Raw genomic sequence first — 19,449 nt, 5'->3', positions numbered from 1 at the left:
CTAGCGATTTGAAGAGCCTGCAGCTGGCTTGTGAAGTCAACCATTGGAGCGCGATTCCTCGACTCCCAAGTATACTTCCCATATTTCCGATGGTCTTAGGCGACCCCTGGCAAATCATCATTTGACCCCCAACGGAGTCACGACCCACAGGTTGAGAACCGCTGTTCTATCATATCGCAAGATCTAAAATGGACAGTTAACATCAAAAACATCATCAAAAAAGGACAACAAAGAATGTTCTTTCTGCACCAACTCAGTAAGCTCAAACTGCCCAAGGAGCTGCTGATCCAGTTCTACTGAGGAATTATTGAGTCTGTCATTTGCACCTCTATAACTGTCTGGTTTGGTTCTGCAACCCAACAAAAAGACACAGACTTCAGAGGATAATTAGAACTGCAGAATAAATAATTGCTACCAACCTGCCTTCCATTGAGGACCTGTATACTGCACGAATCAAGGCCATGAAAATATTTACAGATCCTTCACATCCAGGACATAAACTGTTTCAACTCCTACCCTCAAAACAACACTATAGAGCACTGCACACCAGAATAACTAGACACAAGAACAGTTTTTTCCCGAAGGCCATCACTCTGCTAAACAAAAATTCCCTCAACATTGTCAAACTATTTACTAAATCTGCACTACTATTAATCTTCTCATCGTTCCCATCAGCAATCTCTTTCCACTTATGACTGTATGACTGTAACTTTGTTGCTGGTAATCCTTATTGCTGATTGCTTATTTGTACCCTATGCTTATCATTAAGTGTTGTATCATTAAGTGTTAAATTGTACCCTATGACCATCATGTGTGTTGTAAATAATGTACCTTGATGAAGGTATCTTCTTTTATTTACACTGAGACCATATGCACCAAGACAAATTCCTTGTGTGTCCAATCACACTTGGCAAATAAAAATTCTATTCTATTCTGTTCTGTTCTGTTCTGTTCTATTATTCTATTCTATTCTATTCTATAAGGAAAGAAAAACTTTGAGCAAGGCAGGGAAGACACATTTGTCCAAGCCAGACCGAGTCGATCAACTGGGGCCCAGGCAGGAAGAGGCAGGCTTTAAGTTTAGCAGACTCGGTCCTGATTGGCTACTAGACAGAGTCAACCCATATGTGACTGCCGTTCTTCCCAAGTAGAACGATAATTCTTCACTGCCACCTAGTGTTCACTTTTTATCTCAGCTTTATTAACTGTAATACTGACAATTTTAATGCAATGCCTTTTCTTTTAAACCAGATAAGCCTTTATCACCAAGCTATAAAAATCATTCTGCAAAGAAACAAATTCAAATCCTGAGAAAGGAATACTGTTGTCATTCTCGCCTTCTGTGATAATGACCCAGCCACTTACTCCAAAAAGAGGTGTGCCTTTCTCCAGTCAGCTAAAATTAGAATCTTATCCAAGGCAGCCTTATCCAGGAATTAGAGGAGGGGAACCTAGTAACAATGGCACAGAAGTAGTAATGATATATACTAAATCATGAGCATAATGGTACGTAATGAACTTGGTTATTTTACAAAATTGTTCCACTGTTTAGAAATTTAAGAGCTTCAACTATCTTGGAAGAGTGATGAAAGGTTCTTATTCAGAGACGCAATGTTTCTGCCAAATTCACTCGTCACTGGTTTCTCCTTATATACCTTTATTTATGTCTATCTGGCATAAAGTTTACCTAAGCTGTAACACAATATCTAATTAGAGATGGCAGCCTGGAAGGGGAAAAGTCCAGACTTAACAGTATTGATAGTACTCCATGTATCTAGAATCTACAATCATAACTATAAAATTGTTTTAAAAGTAAGTAACAAAGTTTTGACAAAGTTGTAAAGATTAATTATACCCAATCTCATCCTAGCATGGCAATAAGGAGGTATATGGCTTCTTTTCTCCCTTTCAGGTGGGAACTGGCAGGTAGAACTTTATCAGTTGACTCCATCTCTGGTAACCAAGTATCCAGTAATTTTTGAAAGCTCTCTTTTACTTCTATTTCATAGAAAAGCTTTCCATAACTAGCTTACATGTTTGTAATTCTTGTTGACATGGAAAATACATTATATACATTGGAATTTTAAATAAAATTTTGTAATATCAAACAATTTTCAATTTCTAATCATAATTGGAAACAGTACAGCTTTTTTCACATGTACAATAGTAGCATTTCTTTCAATTCACTCTTGCAATTTTCCTTGCTTTTGTAATTGTTTTCTATACTATAGCACATATATGGCATCTATGACTTGTTTACAGTACATCTATTCAGAACTGGAAAACGGAATTGGGGAACAATTGATAGTAAAATCGTAATAGTTTAGAGCAGACCTGGGCATATTATGTTCCTGGGCCAAATCCCTCATGAGATCAATTGGAAATTAGAAATCAAATTTAAATAAGGATCACAGGGGGCAGGAAAAGCATTCCAGCTGGCTTGACAGAGTCCTTCAATCAGCTGGCAGCCACTGGAGAGCAAGGAGAAAAAGTGTTTTGTTCCTGCACCAAGTTTGCCCCTTGTCTGGGACAGTCTTGAGTTGAAAGTCCCAGCTCCTCATGTGCCCCTTGAGAAAATTGCCCACTTCGAGTTTAGAGCATGATTGGCCAACTTTTTAGCTTGCCTGGGTCAAAGTTAAGAGAAATTGTCTGGACCGCATATAAATTTATGTAATATAGTTAAGTATATAAGTAACAAACTTTCTTTTCTATATTTTGTATTATCTTGTGAGGCTGCATGGAGCCTGCAGCTTGGTCATGCCTGATTTAGAGGTTATGAAGCTTACAACTATATCCAAGACTAATGCATTGTATTTAAAGTTATATCATCAGTCTCACAGCAACTAACGTTATTAGTTTAGAAAATAAATTTTCAGAGAACTTATATATTTTTTTCTTCTATAAGTAGTTTTTGTCCAAAAGTAGTGCCTGTCTATGTCCATCTCCCTTGAATGCAAGTTAATTAATAACCCCTTAAGGTTAGCTAGAATAAACATGGCAAATAAAGAATGTATTGTGATTTTTAGAAAGGAGGCATACAAGTGGTGTTATGTTCAAAAACAAAAAGCATTCAAAATACTGAAAGCTTTGCTGCAGTATTTTATTCTAACATAGTGATAAAACTGTTGGAATGTGTTTTGCTTTGAGTTCAGAACATTCATATCCTGTTTTCTATCACTGTGTACTTAGAATTAGGACATCTGAAACAGCTTAAGATTTGTTGAGACCATAACAAATGTTTTGTTCTGATATTAAATGAATTCTACACATGAAATATTCTGTAAACCTCAGAAAACCTTTTAGCCAAATAGCTATCACAAGCTTACAGAAATCCAAGATTAACTAGAACACACAATCTAATAACCCTATTCTAAAGTCAACTATTAAATGCTTTACTGTATCTGAACATAACAAGGGTGGCAGGGCAAAATATTTTTCTTGTTCCCAAACTATTTTGAAACATGTCATTTTAAAAAAGTGTAAGGTGTCTTTCCCAGCTAGTCTTGCTCACAGAATGTTATTTGAATATGACAGATAAAGCTAACTCTTTAACATGTGATTCAAAACTTTTTAGATACAGCCTACTTTTGGCACTATTCTATTCTTAATGACAAATCATCTTTAATTAGCTTGATTTGTTTAGTATCATTGTGAAGTGTGAATTTCAAACACTTGTGTAATATAGCAGAATTTGCGATGCTCAGCCAGCAAGTCTTTACAGAGACCCCACATTAAGGCTTGTCCAATCACAAATCCCACTCAACCTTTCTTCTGTATCAAACGAGAAAAAAGCACTCCTTTTTTCTCAGCATATAAAAGATAACAAAAACTAACCGGATAGAATTTAGGGAATTAAAATGTTTCTTTCTTTAAACCCTGCAATTGACATGCTATTTACTTTTGGGATGGATGTAGTTTGGCAAATCTTGCAGTGATGCCATTTCTGAAATTAAAGCACTAGCTGTCAGGTTCTTGGCTCTGACTTTCCCAGATGAACATCCCTACCTCAATCTTCCAAATACTAATAAGGGCTGATCCAGCATAATTTCCCAGATCAACAAAAATGTAAGAAAACAACAAACAAATCTTAGTTAACAAGGAAGATACTTTATTCTTCAATTGTAATTCTTGAATTGCTATTGCTTAATCAGGACCATTCTGTGGCAGTACCAACCCACTCAGTAGCCTGAGCTGTGGGAGCTGCAGACCAGTCTTCAGTGGCAGTCTGTGAACTCCAATCCTCTGAAAAAGACATAAAATCACACTGGGTTTTGAAAAATATAAGTAACTTCCTCAATCTTCATTATTTTGAGATCATTCTCCGTGATTAGCAATTGAATTCCAAAATACAAATCTTGGAAATTTGTATTACAAATGTTTGCCAAAGATGAACAGAATCAAAGCCATTAAGTACAAAACGGCAATGCAGGAACAGAGCATTTCAAATGGCCCACTTTCATGTGAATCAAGCTGATCTAAGGGATTACTTTGATTTCAGACATAAAGGTTCCTGATGGAGCTTGGGCCGTTTCCCACGGCACGGCCGAAGAACTAGTCGCAGCCTGGGAACAGGCTGTGGTGGGGACCGTGTCATGCCTTTGCGGCCTCTGACCCAGCGTAGAACTCAACCAGCTCCTTGGTTTTCTGAGGAGCTGAGGGAGATGAAGCGCCAGAAAAGACGCCTAGAGAGTGTCTGGAGATCCAGCCGCTCGGAAGCTGACCAAACACTAGTTAGGTCATATATTCAGACCTACCTAGTGGCACTGAGGGAAGCGAAGCGTTTTTACGTTTCCTCCCTCATTGCATCGGCAGATAACCGCCCGGCCGCCCTGTTTCGGGTGACCCGCTCTCTTCTTCAGGAGGTGCGGGATGACCCCCTACAAGGGCGTGCTGAGGATTTCAGTGTGTATCTGCACGATAAAATCGCTCAGCTTCGGGATGGGTTGGATCAAAATTGGGTTGATCCAGGTGAGACGTCAGAGACTCGTCTTGTTGAGACTATTTGGGATGATTTGATCCTGTGGCTCCTGAGGACATGGACAGGTTGCTGGGGAGGTTGAATGCCACCACGTTTATTGGACCCGTGTCCCTCCTGGTTGGTGCTGGCCACGCAGGAGGTGACACGAGGCTGGCTCCATGGAATTATCAATGCTTCTTTGTTGGAAGGGGTTGTTCCTGCCGCCTTGAAAGAGGCGGTGGTGAGACCCCTCCTTAAGAAGCCTTCCCTGGATCCAGCTGTTTTAGGAAATTATAGTCCGGTCTCCAACCTTCACTTTGTGGCGAAGGTTGTAGAGAGTGTGGTGGCATGTCAATTACCCCAGTACCTGGATGAAACTGTCTATCTAGACCTGTTCCAGTCCGGCTTTCGGCCTGGGTACAGCACAGAGACAGCTTTGGTCGCGTTGGTTGATGATCTCTGGAGGGCTCGGGACAGGGGTTATTCCTCTGCCCTGGTCCTGTTAGACCTCTCAGCGGCTTTTGATACCATCGACCATGGTATCCTGCTGCACCAGTTGGGAGTTTGGGAGTGGGAGGCACCGTTTACCGTTAACCGCGGCTGACTGTTGGGGGAGTCACTGGCCCCTATGGAGAGGGTGCGCAACTTAGGCGTTCTCCCGGATGGGCGGTTGTCTTTTGAAGAACATTTGACGACCGTCTCCAGGAGAGCTTTTTATCAGGTACGCCTGATCCGCCAGTTGCGCCCCTTCCTTGACCGGGATGCCTTATGCACAGTCACTCATGCTCTTTGTTATCTCTCACCTGGACTACTGCAATGCTCTCTACATGGGGCTCCCCTTGAAGAACACCCAAAGGCTCCAGTTGGTTCAGAATGTAGCTGCGCGGGTGAGAGGGAGCCACTCGTGGCTCCCATGTAACACCACTCCTGCGCAAGCTGCACTGGCTGCCTGTGGTCTTTCGGGTGTTGGTTACCACCTTTAAAGCGCTCCATGGCTTAGGACCAGGTTACTTACGGGACCGCCTACTGCCACCATTTGCCTCCCACCGACCCGCGCACTCTCACTGAGGGACTCCTCAGGGTACCGTCAGCCAAGCAATGTCGGCTGGCGGCCCCCAGGGGAAGGGCCTTCTCTGTGGGGGCTCCCACCCTCTGGAACGAACTTCCCCCAGGACTTCGTCAACTTCCTGACCTTCGGACCTTCCGCCACGAGCTGAAGACGTATTTATTTATTCGTGCAGGACTGGCATAGAATTTTTAGAAGTTTTTATTATTCAGTTTTAAATTTTAAAGTGGGTTTTATTGTTCTAAATGCATTTTAATTTGGGGCCATATTTAATAAGTTTTTAATTATTGATTTTATTCTGTATTTATTCATTGTGGTTTTATTTGGCTGTGAACCGCCCTGAGTCCTTCAGAAGGGCGGTATAAAAATTTAATTAATAAATAAAATAAATAAATAAACAAATAAACAAACAAACAAACAAACAAACCCCATGAATTGGAAGGATCTTCATGTGCCCTGAATTAAATACTTTTGTGAAATAGGAATATCTCAGGAACACTCAAAATAGCATCTAATTTGAAGGATTTAATTCAAGTAAGTGCCAAACTGCTTCCTGTCCGAAACAGCACAATACAGAAATTGCTTGGTATGGTCTTCAGGGAAAGAGGATATTCCACAGGTCCTTGGAACAGTGTGCTCCTATATCGGTTAATCTAAAATATTTATAGTAAAGAACTTCCAATGGATAAGGTCACTTAATTCAGCTTCCTCTTCCAGGAAATACGTGTTGTCTTCCCCCCTCCCAAATGTAGAGCCAAACTGGTTTGTTGCATATTTTAGATGAAGATATTACTTCTGAAATGGTAAAACCTGTGCTATACCTAAGTAGCAATTTGAAATTAAAATTTCCAGCATAATATAAGTGAAAGCATTTTAAAAGCTATCGAGAGGCAGCTGGAAAAAGAGAATAAAAGCTAACTGAATAGATTAATGGAGAATGAGAATGGATGTGTGAGCTCTGTGTGTCCATGTTTTAGATACTGGCTGGTACCACGTTTTTCTCAAACTTTGCATTTCTTGAATGTACCTCCTCAAAAAGAGAATTGGTTTATCAACTATAAAAAAATCGTAACTTAAATTATTGTATATGATACATTGTTCACTCAGCATTCTTTTTAATTACATTCTACTTACCAGTGGGGTAAGGCTGAATTGGTACAGAAGGCACTTGTACCCCTTCAGACCAATCAGACACCTCCGGTTGTGGAGGTGCAGTGAATTCAGGGGCAGGTGCTGTCCATTCACCCTGGAACTCCTCCTTGGTAACTGCCTTATCAGCTGCAGCCTGTTCTTCTTTTTCAATCTGAACAGGAGGCAAATCAAGTTACAACTATAAATTAGTTTTCTGAGTAACATCAAAACCTTTTCTGAGCCTAGCTTGAAAATGAGTGATTTAGTAAACTTGTACTGCGCTGTGGATTTTTGTATTTAAATGCTCTCCTTGACGCATTTACTTTAATACTTCCTTTTTCAGAGTTATGTTTTCAGACCACACATTGTAGAAAACATAAGGTCATATTACCAATGCAAAACCACTTATTTCAATAAGAAAGTAATTATAAATCTAGTCAAATATATATGTTACATTTTTACCTCTTCAGGATCTCGGTAGAAATAGAGATCAGGCATAACTTCCCACGGATGCTCACGGGAAATAGTGCCACGCATTCGCAGGACTTCCCGAGCCAACATCCACCACATCAGACCAACTGAATGAGCTCCCTAAACATTTGTTAGATATTGTCAATTAGATTTTCAACACACTCATTCAAGTTCATGAATAACTATTTAACTAAATCTAAATAAAAGGATCATGCTGTTAAACAATTCAGGAAGAAAACAAAACATAGCTTAACCAACCCAGCTTGATTTTCTTCAGCTAACAATTGACTGTTTCTTATAAATATGTAGCAAGAATCACTATCAAACCCCATTCATTGAACCCAAGAGGTTCTTATGGTGTTAGCGAAAAGACTTGCAGAAGCTGATGTAGCACACTTCCTACACTCAGAAGTTCTTTGGATAGAAACCATCCTCATTTCTGAGTTCTAACAAGCATGCATATATTTCCTTCCTACCCAAAATGTTTACATCCTGAAAACGAATTTTATATCAGACCTATTTAAAAATGTTTTGCACAACCACAGCTAGAAGTGCTTTTTGAAAAAACAATAAATGTACTGGAGGACATAGTACCTTGTTGTTGCAGGGAATAGCAATATCCACATAACGTAGGGGAGAATCTGTATTGCACAAAGCAATGGTGGGAATGTTTACATAAGATGCTTCAGTCAGTGGCTGATGATCAGCTCTTGGATCAGTGACCACCAAAAGGCGGGGTTCACGAAAAGCAGCCTGGATCTGATTGGTAAATGTGCCAGGAGTGAACCGGCCAGCAATTGGAGTTGCACCAGTAGCTGCAGCGAATTTCAAAACAGCACGCTACATGGGGAGATAAAATGACAAAATGGATTATATGTTTCTAATGAACATTCTCCAAAATCAATAAATTATTAATTTTACAAGTACAACCAAGACTAAATTGGAGAATGTCATTTTGAAGCACCAGACGCAAATATATTTGACTTCTTTTGTCAAAAGTTTGACTTAAAAGAAAATTTAATTCATATTACTTGTTCTTAGATGGTTTCTGATGGGACATATAATTTTTATCTTCTGGCCGAACGTACCATACCTGTCCAGTATTCCTGGAGGAGATAACACTGACATCTGCTGGGTTCTCAATAGCTACAATGGCACGGGCTGCTAAGAGCAGTTTTTCCCATGTTCTCTTCAGATTGATGATGTAAATACCTCAATAAAAAGATGTAGGATTTTCAATCAAATATGGGAATGCTCAACAAAATGCATAAAATCCAACCATTGTCTTCAAAAATCTGGAATGTGGCAGCAACAATTATCAAACCCGAGTCACAAAGAAACACTTTACTGGTGTTAGCAAAAATTCTGCCCGAATTTACTCTAGCACACTTCCGACACTCAAGAGTTAATTGGCCAGAAACTGGCCTCAGCTCCAAGTTTTAATAGTGTGCAGTTAAAACACATGCCAACCTGCTTACTCTAAAGTCTCACTTGATTTCAGTAATATCAGCATCATTGTAAGGGGAAATACTCTTGTGCCACTGAACTTTTAAAAAGGTCTGTGAATTGGGAAGAAAAAATGTGTTTCAGTTCATGACTTGTTTTATGAAAATTAGTTTTGGAATTGAGAGAAACTAGGCCAAATTAAGCATGAACAAGGCCCACCTGAAAGGAAGCCTTATTTTTTTAACTCTGGAACAAGGAAGAAGTCAGGTAGGGGAAATATATTGTATGTACCAACTTGGAATTTATAAATTTTGACAGTAAACCCCACAGCAGGATGATGATTCTGACTAACAAAGTGAAGTCTATAATTAACAATTAAAAAAAATTCCAATTTTTACCATCGCTTTTTCTTTTGTATATATATTGTTCCATCTGAAAATCTAGATTGGTGCCTCCCAAATGGGTTCCCGCAGCAAGGAATTTGAGGACATCTTCCTCCTTCATCTGTAGAACATCAAGGCCTCCGGACATTGTGAAAGTTTCCTTTTAAAGCAACGACAGGAAACCTATAACAAAAACCAGCATGTTTGTTATTTTAATGTTTTAATCAGTACTGCCCAACTATAAAATGGAAGTAATAACAATCTATCACTGTCACTGACAAAACTAACTATAAATCAGTTTATAAAGTGAGAATCAATAAACTTAAAATGGTTGTTCTAATGTTTCCAACTTGGATTAAGAAAAATGCTCCAGTATTCAGTAACTTACATTGTAATCTAAAAAAACCATTACTATAGCAATCAAATGATATTTTAAATATATATATATCAACTTACTCAGACCCTAAGTAGTTTTAATGAGAAAGCTACACAAGGAAGTTTACTTGAATGTTTCAAAATTTGGAAGAAATGCTTTGGTCATAGCACAAGTATGAGCACAACAGTTGTTATTCATTTAGCATATACATCTTCAGCATTTTACATGGGCCTGAAAAGTCATCCCTGGACCATTTTAATGAATTCTTTCTAGTTCTTATAAGTCAAACTGATTCTGCTAAGATGAAAATATGAACATCAGTACTTAAGACTGACATCTTTTAAGAAAAAGGAAGCTTTTCTGAAAACGATCCAAAGGTCATGCACTGGAAAACCTCAATCCATGCAACATTCTCCCCCTCATATTATTTGGGATAACTTTTAATAGCTGAAAAAGAGCAATATTGAGCTGCGATGTTAAAAGTCTGGGCTACTTATGGAACCAACGAAGCAAATACCAGTATGTTTTGCATTTGTATGTATATCAAAAACCTAACCAGATTAATAATTGTGTTGTAAATGTTGTACCTTGATGAACGTATCTTTTCTTTTATGTACACTAAGAGCATATGCACCAAGACAAATTCCGTGTGTCCAATCACACTTGGCCAATAAAAATTCTATTCTATTCTATTATATATGGCCTCGCATCCCACTAATTTCCAATGCCTGTTTCAATTTTGAACTCGAGTAAATATGTGACAGCGCTCGATCTATAAAGTTTCAAAAGCGTCGTTAGCGCCAGGATGGCCGTGTGCGTTTTCCAAGGCGGGAGGCCTGAAACATGCGGGGCATCCCAGCCATTTCGGCAATTCAAAGCAGAGGCAGCCGCCGCTTCCCACCGCCCAGCCACTTTGCGTGCCCCAAGGGAGCACAATGTCACAACACGCGTTACACGACTCACAAGAAGACAACGCCGTATGAAGGATTCTCTGAGGTCGAAGAGAAAGAGGGCCGCGATGACGGATCACGAATATATATACCCTGCCTGACCACCAATCACAAAGTCCTTCCCCGGAAAGGAAGTGACGTTGATTGCTTTCCTTTACGCGCGAGGACAGAACTCACGATAATTTCCGTTCTTTTTTGAATGCCGCCATAGGGAGGGGAAAATGAGGTTAAAATGAACGACGGGGAGCTAGTTATTCAGACTTGGCGACGCCAAGATGTTAAGCATGGCTGGCAGCGGGATTCTGGGAGTGCACACTTCTTAATTCCAAAAACGCTGTTTTACGAATTCTGATAGCAAAATTCCTGACGGAGCTTTTTAAAAAGTGACTGGACTGGATCTTATCAATACGACTTTCCCTTTAAAAGTTTCACCATTCAGTTGGACTGTTTGTCGGTTCCTTGCCATCGTTATTCTCACACAGACTTAACGTCTGTTATTTCTAGATGTGCCCCCACACTAGACCAGGCTCAGCAGAAACAGAATTGCGGGTCACGACCGCAATTGTTGAATTAAAGTGTTACTTCAAGGGCGATTTCTAACCAAAGAAAATTGCTTAAAACGCTTTTCTGTCCCTTCTTAACCAATTATTCTAAAATAAAGATGGTTTTTCAAACGAAAAAAAATTTTTTTTTACATTTGCTAATATAGTCAGGCCACTGACTACCAATGATTTTGTGCAGCTTACAATTAAAAACTAAAAAATCAAAATATGAGCAACTGGAAGGAAGACAAATGAACAAAAAGCCATGCATAATGGGCCCAGTACACATTTGTCTAAATCTTGGAAGAATTTATTTATTAGATTTTTGTCCCATTTTATTACTTTTTTAGTAAGTCATAGCCAGGTATTGAGCAGCTTGATACTTGTTATTATTTATATTATTACTTGTGTATAATATTACTGTATTGGGTTTAAACTTTCTAGTGCCAGTGATAAACACAATAATATTAAGCCACACTGCCATTTTTTAGCTCTCCCTAAGGACTGAATTCTTCCCAAGAACCTAGGATGTTGTAATGTATTGGCATAGTGTATGTACTGGTAACAGTGTGGCTTTTGTATTTAACAGATAAATATGTTGTCAGTGCACAGATTCTATAAATGTTTTCCAAAGTTTTTTTGATACAATACCCAGTGCACAGTAGTGGATTTCAATTTAGTTTGCTATCAGTTTGCTCGTGTCTCCTGCCACCGCCGCCACTAGTTCGCCTGATCTGGGGTGAACCCGTAGCTACCCACCACTGCCAGTGCACTGTAATCACTGGGACCCCTATGTTTATGCCATAATTTTTCAGCTTTGAATTTCAGATCTTTATATTTTGTGACTCCAATACTTTGTATTCTACTATCCACTGGTATTGCCACATCAGTTCTCCACCATGTCTTCTTGTCAAGCACAGTTAAATCTGGCATGTTATGAGCCAAGACTTTATCAGCTTGTATCTGGAAATACAATTTTAACTTGCTCATTTTCTTTTTCAACTCATGTTCCCACCAATTTTGAACCATATTGGCCACTGTGTTATTTTGTTTATAATCAATTTGTGCGATCTTCTTGCCCAAGTATGTGTTCTACTGTTCCGTCTGATTTTTCCACAACTTGCACTTTGAATCATTTAATTTTTCAATTCTGACCTTGTTTGCATTGGTTCAGTTGGTTTGCTCTTGAGAAGTCAAAATCAAGACTTCAGTTTCTTTAATGTCTCAGTGGCCATTGCCAGGTTTTCTTTACCCACTTTCCCCTCCATCTTTTTAGAAATTGATCATGTAATGCAGGGATGTCAAACTCAATTTCATTGAGGGTCACATCAGGCTTGTGGTTGATCTCAGGCCAGAATGAGCATGGCCAGGGTGGGTGTGGCCCGTTCGATATCACTCATGGCCAGGGGCCATGAGTTGGAATGCCACCAATTAAGGTTCCATCTACTTGGTGGGATTTAATCGGGTGTTTCAAGGGAAATGTTTTTATATGCAGTTGGGCGACCATAGAGATTGAAATTAGGCATCTGGTGCATCCTGTGTCCACAATAGCCTCTAAGTCTTTTGCCCCCTCCCCCTGGAATTATTAGGTTTACTTTGATAGCAAAAGGAGTAATGGGTGCACTCACCATTGGGTCATTTTCTCCATCGTTTGAGTCGTCAGGAGGTGAATCAGTTGACGGAAGGTCAGTGGAAGCTTCAGTAGGGAGGGGGGGTGTCCACGGCTTGTCTTGCAACGCGACTGGTATTCGGGTTCTTTTGAGGGGATCTGTGTGCTCAGGTAGCAGTTGGTGGGCAATACTGTGGGAGTGGTGTTGGGGCCAGGCAAGCTGAAGCCCGTTGTCCTAGTTTTCCACAATGGTAGCATTTAATTATTGTTGAAGATTGAAAGGTGGAGGGTGTGGTAGGTTTTAAGAGGGAAGGTTTTGTAGGTAGCCGCTGTGGAGTTGTAGTTGTTAATTGCCTTTGGCGGGGGTTGAATTCTCTGTCCAGAGCTACGGATACGTTGTACCAGTCATTTAATTGTTCTGGGATTCCTCTGGTGGAGCAGGCTTTTCTGATTTTTTGATCGATTGCCTCTTTGAAATAGTGGAGGAGGACGCAGTCTGGCCAATGTCTAAGGTTACCAGCAACTCTTCGAAAGTTCCATACAAATTCCTTTAGAGGTCTGTTACCTTGTTTCATTGTTTTTAAGGTGGTTTCACAATCTGCAATTAGGTCATCATCTTGAAATCGGTTGCAAAGCAATACAATAAATCCATCAACATCGTTTAATTCAGGGGCACGTTCATTGTGTAGTTGAGCTATCCACTCTGAGGCTAGCCCGACGTTCATACCATCCGAGATGGCGTGATTAGGCTTCTTTCTGATCAGTATTGGTCTCTATATTGTTCAATTTAAGCCTCAATTCTGCTGAGGAAGTAAGCCAAGTGATGTGGATTCCCATCAAAGGTTGCTTTGAAAGCAGGAGGGGCTGGGTGAGGGGGTGGAGGTGAGTTTAGCTGGCCTGCTTGCGGTTGAAGAGGAATTTGTGGGATGGCTGTTGCTGATTGCTGTAAAAATGCCTGTTGAGGGGGGAGGACTGAAGCCACCGTAGCTGGTTGCTGAATTGTAAAGGAGGGTGGAATTCCCCCTGGCTGCTGAGAAGAAAGTCCTTGAAATGCTTCAGTTGGCATGGCAAAAAAAAAATGCTTCAGTTGGCACGGCTGGGGGCCCCCAGGAAAGAAAGGTGCTGAAACCGCTGGTTGCCAATGGTATTGGACCCATCCCTGTCCAGGATAAAATGCCCAACCGGAAGGAATAGAAGCAGCAGGAGGTAGCATAGGTCTCGGCTGGCGGGAAAAGTCAATTAGGGGGGTTGCGGTTCCCCCCAAGTCACTTGTGCTGCCTGAACTCCCTGCTGTGTGAAGGAGGGAAGGGAGGGCCTCCTGCGTTCATCAGAATGGCTTCGAGCTTCAGTAATTTCCCCCCCTCTTCTAGGAGGGAAGATGAATTTAGGCTCAGCTAAATTCAATGGCTCTCGAGGCAGGTGAGCTGAGCTTATGCGAGGCCTCACTTCCAAACGCTCAAAAGTTTCCGGGAGGTCCAATAGGGATTGCGATTTTAGGGGGTTTCCCAGGCCCAATCCAGTGACTCTTCCGATTCTCCAGTTTTTACTGCCCTCCATTGAGATTAAGAAGAGTGAGGGGGCTCTCCATTCCACCCTGGGGAAATGTTTTCTCCCAGGCATCTCATTTCTTGCAATTGATGGGGAGGGGTTTGGCCGGACCAACAGCTTACCCATGTCTTTAGGCCATGCACCAAGCTGACGCGCAGGTTCCACGACTTCAGGCTTTTGAGTCACATTTTCCGATGGGAAGTAGGTGATCTTGACCAAGTCCTCAGATTCCAGCCCCACTGCCCCTTCAAGGGTTTCTGCTTGCTGGCTCTCCATTTTCACCGAGACTTCGCACCACTGTGGAGTTTGCAGAGGCTGGGGCACAGCACCCCCCTAATGGGCCCCCAGAGTGGAGCAAAGGGTACCGTTAAGCCAAAGAAAGTTGGAGTTTTGGAATAATGTCAAGGTTCCAGAAAAACCTCTTCTGCATAAAAAAAACTCTGAAGCCATGGTCTTTCAAAGTTCTTTACTAGCATAAGGAAACTGGCACATGATGAGTGAAATTCCAAAACTGAAACTTCCGGATTCTTTTCTCAGTTATACCAACCCCAAGAGTCCCACCCCCCCCCAACCCCTTTGCCGGTCACATGGTCCAACGTTCTTCCACTTTATTCGAAACCTCTTCTTGTCACTCCTGCAGATGCGAACACAATCCAACCTTGACCGCTTGAAGAATGTTACCATACCCATTACCACCCCTTCTTCCCCTCAGGGGAGAAAAGTGGCAGAGCCTGGAAACCTACGGCCTAGTATGGTTTCCAGGCCTGACAGGAACCACTAAAGCAGTGAAGGAAGACCCCCTCCCCAGATAGAAAAAGAAACCATAAGGCAGGAAAAATTCAAACCCAATACAAATATTTAAATCACAACAGTTTAAATCCTTTTAAAAATAAAGCACAAGCCTTGTCTGGCTCATTGTCAGAGCTCACACCCCAAGCAAGCTCAAGTGTAGAGATAAACCCAACTACAAAGAAAGCAATTAGAGTTACAATGTAGCAAAAGAGCAAACACAGTAGCTGTTGCTTGTTAAACCAACTACCAGAACTGTCAGCCTCCACTCCAATCCTCACATCCTTTTGTACACTTTATATTCAGTAGTTAGATTGCAATGGGTTTTTATGTATAACGTAAAATAGCTCATGGACTTAAGATGTATTACTATCCTATTCAGGTTAAGTGGAGAGGCCCTTTAATCTGACATGAGATCAAGGGGAGGGGAGATTGACGTAATCAATAAGAATGTTAGAGCGCGGGCTTTCCAACGGATACTGCATTCCTGAGATGATTAACAGCCAGAGACCGGCGGAAGAAGATTACCACGGGGGGCCGAGAAGGAGCTGGCATTGGACCAGACCTGCCTGACCTCTTGGGGAAGGAGGGACTAACGAGGGGATATGGAATGTTAGCCATATTTTGTCTCAAATCCAACTTTACCAGGCTGTAGTCAAGATGTATTTAGTAAAAGTACTTTTCTTCATTTCCAAATGAGGTCAAGGTGTGTTCTTTCCTAAATATAATTAGAGACTGCCTGACATTAAGTTGGATCTCACATCATGTCGACCAACCAGGATTTACAATCAAATACCGTGGGGGTCGAAGATAAAGCTGCTGAGCTGGAGGAGCTACCAGGAGATATTTCAACTGCTAGATTAAATGTTGAGCTGGAGCAATTGCAGCTGGAAGAAGAGAGGAGGCTACCAGACTTCAAAGAACCTCCCTCTGGAGTGACTACAAGGAGAAAGGGAAACCCACGCAGGTTTTCCGACTGGATAGAGGAGCAGAAGATCAGAGACAGCCTCCAGTTGGACGAGGTATTGCGTCTTTTCCGTGAGGTGAAAGTAAGGCAAGCTGCTCGCCAAAGGTATGAATCCCCTATTCGGTCCTCCAGGGGGGAGGGAGAAGAGGAGGAAGAAACTGCAAAGGGGCCCGCTGGGGAGTTTCCCAGGGCGTAGAGATTTTGGAAGGCACAGAACCAGAAACCCCCTTCCCAGAGGCAGCTGAGTCGAATGGAGAGTGTATACCACCTGCTAACTGAGTGAGGCCGTGCAGAGGAAGGAAAAAGCCAAAAATTCCCCCCCATCTGGAAAATTCGATGAAGATGCCAAGGAGCTAGGGCTGTTCCTGGCATTAGTGAATAACCACATGATGGACTGGGGGGAAGATTACTGGTTACAGGCAGCACAAGTTAGGGCTGTAACCCAAAACCTAACTGGAAGAGCAGCTGAGTGGTTTGTGTCGCTATACAACGGGCACTCCCCCCGCTGCAGAATTATGGACATTTCATGACTGCACTGAGGAGGAGGTTTGAGGACCCCCTGGCAGAGCAGAAGGCCAAGGGCCGGATGAAAACCGTCAGACAAGGAAGGAGGCCAATGGCTGATTACAACCAGGAGTTCAGTGATCTGGTCCCCATGATGAGAGGATGGTCGGAGGTGACCCTTGTGGACATTTACAAGGATGGCTTGAATGGAGATCTGTATGCGTTATGCTGAGCACGGGCCTCTCCAACCACGTTGTACGGCTGGTACACCCTGGCAGTGGAGATGGAAATCGAGCTAGCGAAACCGATTTCAACTGTCCCCTGGGATGCTTTCAGTTTCGAGTACTGCCGTTTGGACTGCAGGGGGTGCCCGCAGTTTTCATGCAGCTAATAAATGAAATGCTCCATCAACACTTGCTTAAAGGGGTTCTTGTTTACCTCGATGATATACTTATCTATACAGAAACAATGGAAGAACATATAAAGCTAGTAAGAGCGGTACTCAAAAAGTTGTTAGCCGCAGAACTTTATTGCAAGCTATCCAAATGTGATTTTCATCAAACAAAAATAGACCATTTAGGGTACAATATATCGGCAGATGGATTGGAAATGGACCCAGAGAAAGTGAAAGCTGTCTTGGAATGCCCCCCCCCACGCACACGCAAACAGCTGCAAAGTTTCTTGGGATTTGCGAACTTTTATTGTCAATTCATCCCCTCCTTTGCTCAAATTGGTTTGCCAATCACCAACCTCTTAAAAACTAAAGAAGATACAAAACCCAAACCATCATTACCTCTCAAATGGTCAATGGAAGGTCAAGCAGCGTTTGAAAAGTTGAAACAACTGTTTGCTGCTGAACCTATTTTAAAATACCCAGACATGGATGTTCCTTTTGTTGTACAAGCAGATGCTAGTGACATAGCGGTCGGAGCCATTTTGCTCCAGAACAATGCCGATGGTAAACTACAACCTTGTGCTTTCACTTCTCGAAAATTTATTGAAACTGAAAGAAGGTGGGCTATTTGGGAGAAAGAAGCATTTGCTGTTCATTGGGCTCTTCACATTTGGAGACAATTCTTAGAAGGTTACAACCATCCTTTTGAAGTTTGGACTGATCACAAAAATCTGGAAGCACTAAAAACTCCTAGAAAACTTTCGCCTAAACAAGCCCACTGAGCTCAATATTTTAACCATTTTAATTTCACTTTACATTACATTCCCGGAGGAAAGAACTTTTTGACAGATGCTCTTTCACGTCTGCCTCAATACAATGGTACACGCTCCGAGGTGGTATGCCCAATACTTCCCATTCAACAATTAGCAGCTCCGGCTATAACCCGAAGCCATACCAAAACCGAGATGTTACTACCGGATGAATTAACTAAGTAATTTAAGGAAGCTTTGAACTCAGATGATTGGTTCTTGACTCATTCACACGAATGCACACTCCGTGATGGACTAGCTTGGATTGGAGCAAAACTATATGTTCCTCTATCACTCAGAGAAACCATCCTACAACGATGCCATGATGCTAAAATGGCAGGACATTTTGGGTTTGTGAAAACATTGCATCTTCTTAAAAGACAATTTTGGTGCCCAAGTCTTAAAAAGGACATTCAATCGTATATAGCAAGTTGCCCTATTTGCGCATCATCTAAAAGTCATCCAGGAAAACCTCCTGGATTACTGCAAACAGTAGCCTGGCCAGGAGCTCCATGGAAAGAAATATCCATGGATTTCATAGTAGAACTACCCGAAAGTGCAGGCAACACTGTAATCTGGGTAGTCACAGACCTGTTCTTCAAACAAGTCCACTTTATCCCATGTACCAAAATACCTTCTTCAAAGTTTGTGCAACACGTTTATAAACTACACGGAGTTCCTGAATGCATCATCTCAGATCGAGGAGTTCAATTTACATCTCAGTTTTGGAAAGAATTTTTGCGACTGATTGGCTCCGCCCAAGGATTAAGCTCCTCCCATCATCCCCAGACTAATGGAAGTTGTGAACGCTCGAACTCGGTACTAGAACAATATTTACGTTGTTACATTAACTATCAACAAGACAATTGGGCGGACCTACTACCTTTTGCAGAAGTAGCCTACAATAACTCAATTCATAGTAGCACAGGATTTACTCCTTTTAAAGTAGCTTCAGGCCAAGACTTTGTTCCCATCTCGGAACTTCCAAAGGAAAAAACCACAGTTTCATCATTGTCAGAATGGATAGATCAAATACAAAGCACATGGAAAATGACTCGCAAAGCGATTGATGATGCCCACCGTGCACACAAAAAACAAGCCAATAAAAAAAGAGCTCCTGAGAACAAGTACCAAGTTGGAGATAGAGTTTATCTCTCCACCAAATATTTACAAACCACTCAAAAATCTAAAAATCTGGGATCTAAGTATGTGGGACCTTTCCCCATAGTGAAAATCATCAACCCCGTGACTGTACAACTAGAATTACCAAAAACACTTAGAAGAATTCACCCCGTTTTCCATGTGAGCTTACTGAAACCAGAACACACGCCTACTTTCCGTGCTAACCATACACCCCCTCCTATACCAATTCTCATAGAGGGTGAACAACATTTTAAAGTAAAAGAAATCTTAGATTCCAGAAAACATAGAAATAAAGTTCAATATCTTATTGTTTGGAAGCACTTCCCTTTGTCCCAAGCTGAAGGGTGAACAAGGAAGATGTTCG

The 19,449-nt window shown here is 41.5% G+C and overlaps 1 protein-coding gene and 2 non-coding genes across 3 annotated transcripts; all 3 read right to left on the bottom strand.

The window, feature by feature from the left end:
* Nucleotides 1-4,085: 4,085 nt before the first annotated feature.
* On the bottom strand, nucleotides 4,086-10,921 carry RPSA (ribosomal protein SA). Its single transcript, XM_058183083.1, has 7 exons — nucleotides 10,794-10,921; nucleotides 9,470-9,637; nucleotides 8,719-8,837; nucleotides 8,220-8,465; nucleotides 7,617-7,745; nucleotides 7,158-7,326; nucleotides 4,086-4,242 (listed from the first exon to the last, which is right to left on the bottom strand). Exons 2-7 carry the CDS (start codon nucleotides 9,600-9,602, stop codon nucleotides 4,148-4,150), a joined length of 891 nt encoding a protein of 296 aa, XP_058039066.1. The 5' UTR covers nucleotides 9,603-9,637; nucleotides 10,794-10,921; the 3' UTR covers nucleotides 4,086-4,147.
* Nucleotides 7,927-8,087, bottom strand: LOC131198999 (small nucleolar RNA SNORA62/SNORA6 family). The gene has a single exon (XR_009155237.1). It is a non-coding gene; the product is annotated as a small nucleolar RNA SNORA62/SNORA6 family (small nucleolar RNA).
* On the bottom strand, nucleotides 8,924-9,079 carry LOC131198998 (small nucleolar RNA SNORA62/SNORA6 family). The gene has a single exon (XR_009155236.1). It is a non-coding gene; the product is annotated as a small nucleolar RNA SNORA62/SNORA6 family (small nucleolar RNA).
* Nucleotides 10,922-19,449: the final 8,528 nt, after the last annotated feature.

This window comes from Ahaetulla prasina, chromosome 4, assembly GCF_028640845.1.
Source record: "Ahaetulla prasina isolate Xishuangbanna chromosome 4, ASM2864084v1, whole genome shotgun sequence".
NCBI classification, from domain to species: domain Eukaryota; kingdom Metazoa; phylum Chordata; class Lepidosauria; order Squamata; family Colubridae; genus Ahaetulla; species Ahaetulla prasina.
Note: the sequence above shows the minus strand (reverse complement) of the source record. Positions and strands in the feature narration are given on the sequence as shown.

Bases quoted from the DNA above. Each gene is read 5' to 3' on its own strand.
- RPSA (XM_058183083.1), bottom strand. From the start codon at position 9,602: ATGTCCGGAGGCCTTGATGTTCTACAGATGAAGGAGGAAGATGTCCTC. The intron at 7,746-8,219 runs GTACTATGTCCT...ACAAATGTTTAG, and splicing joins CTATTCCCTGCAACAACAAG to GGAGCTCATTCAGTTGGTCT. The intron at 7,327-7,616 runs GTAAAAATGTAA...CCTCCTGTTCAG, and splicing joins TCTACCGAGATCCTGAAGAG to ATTGAAAAAGAAGAACAGGC.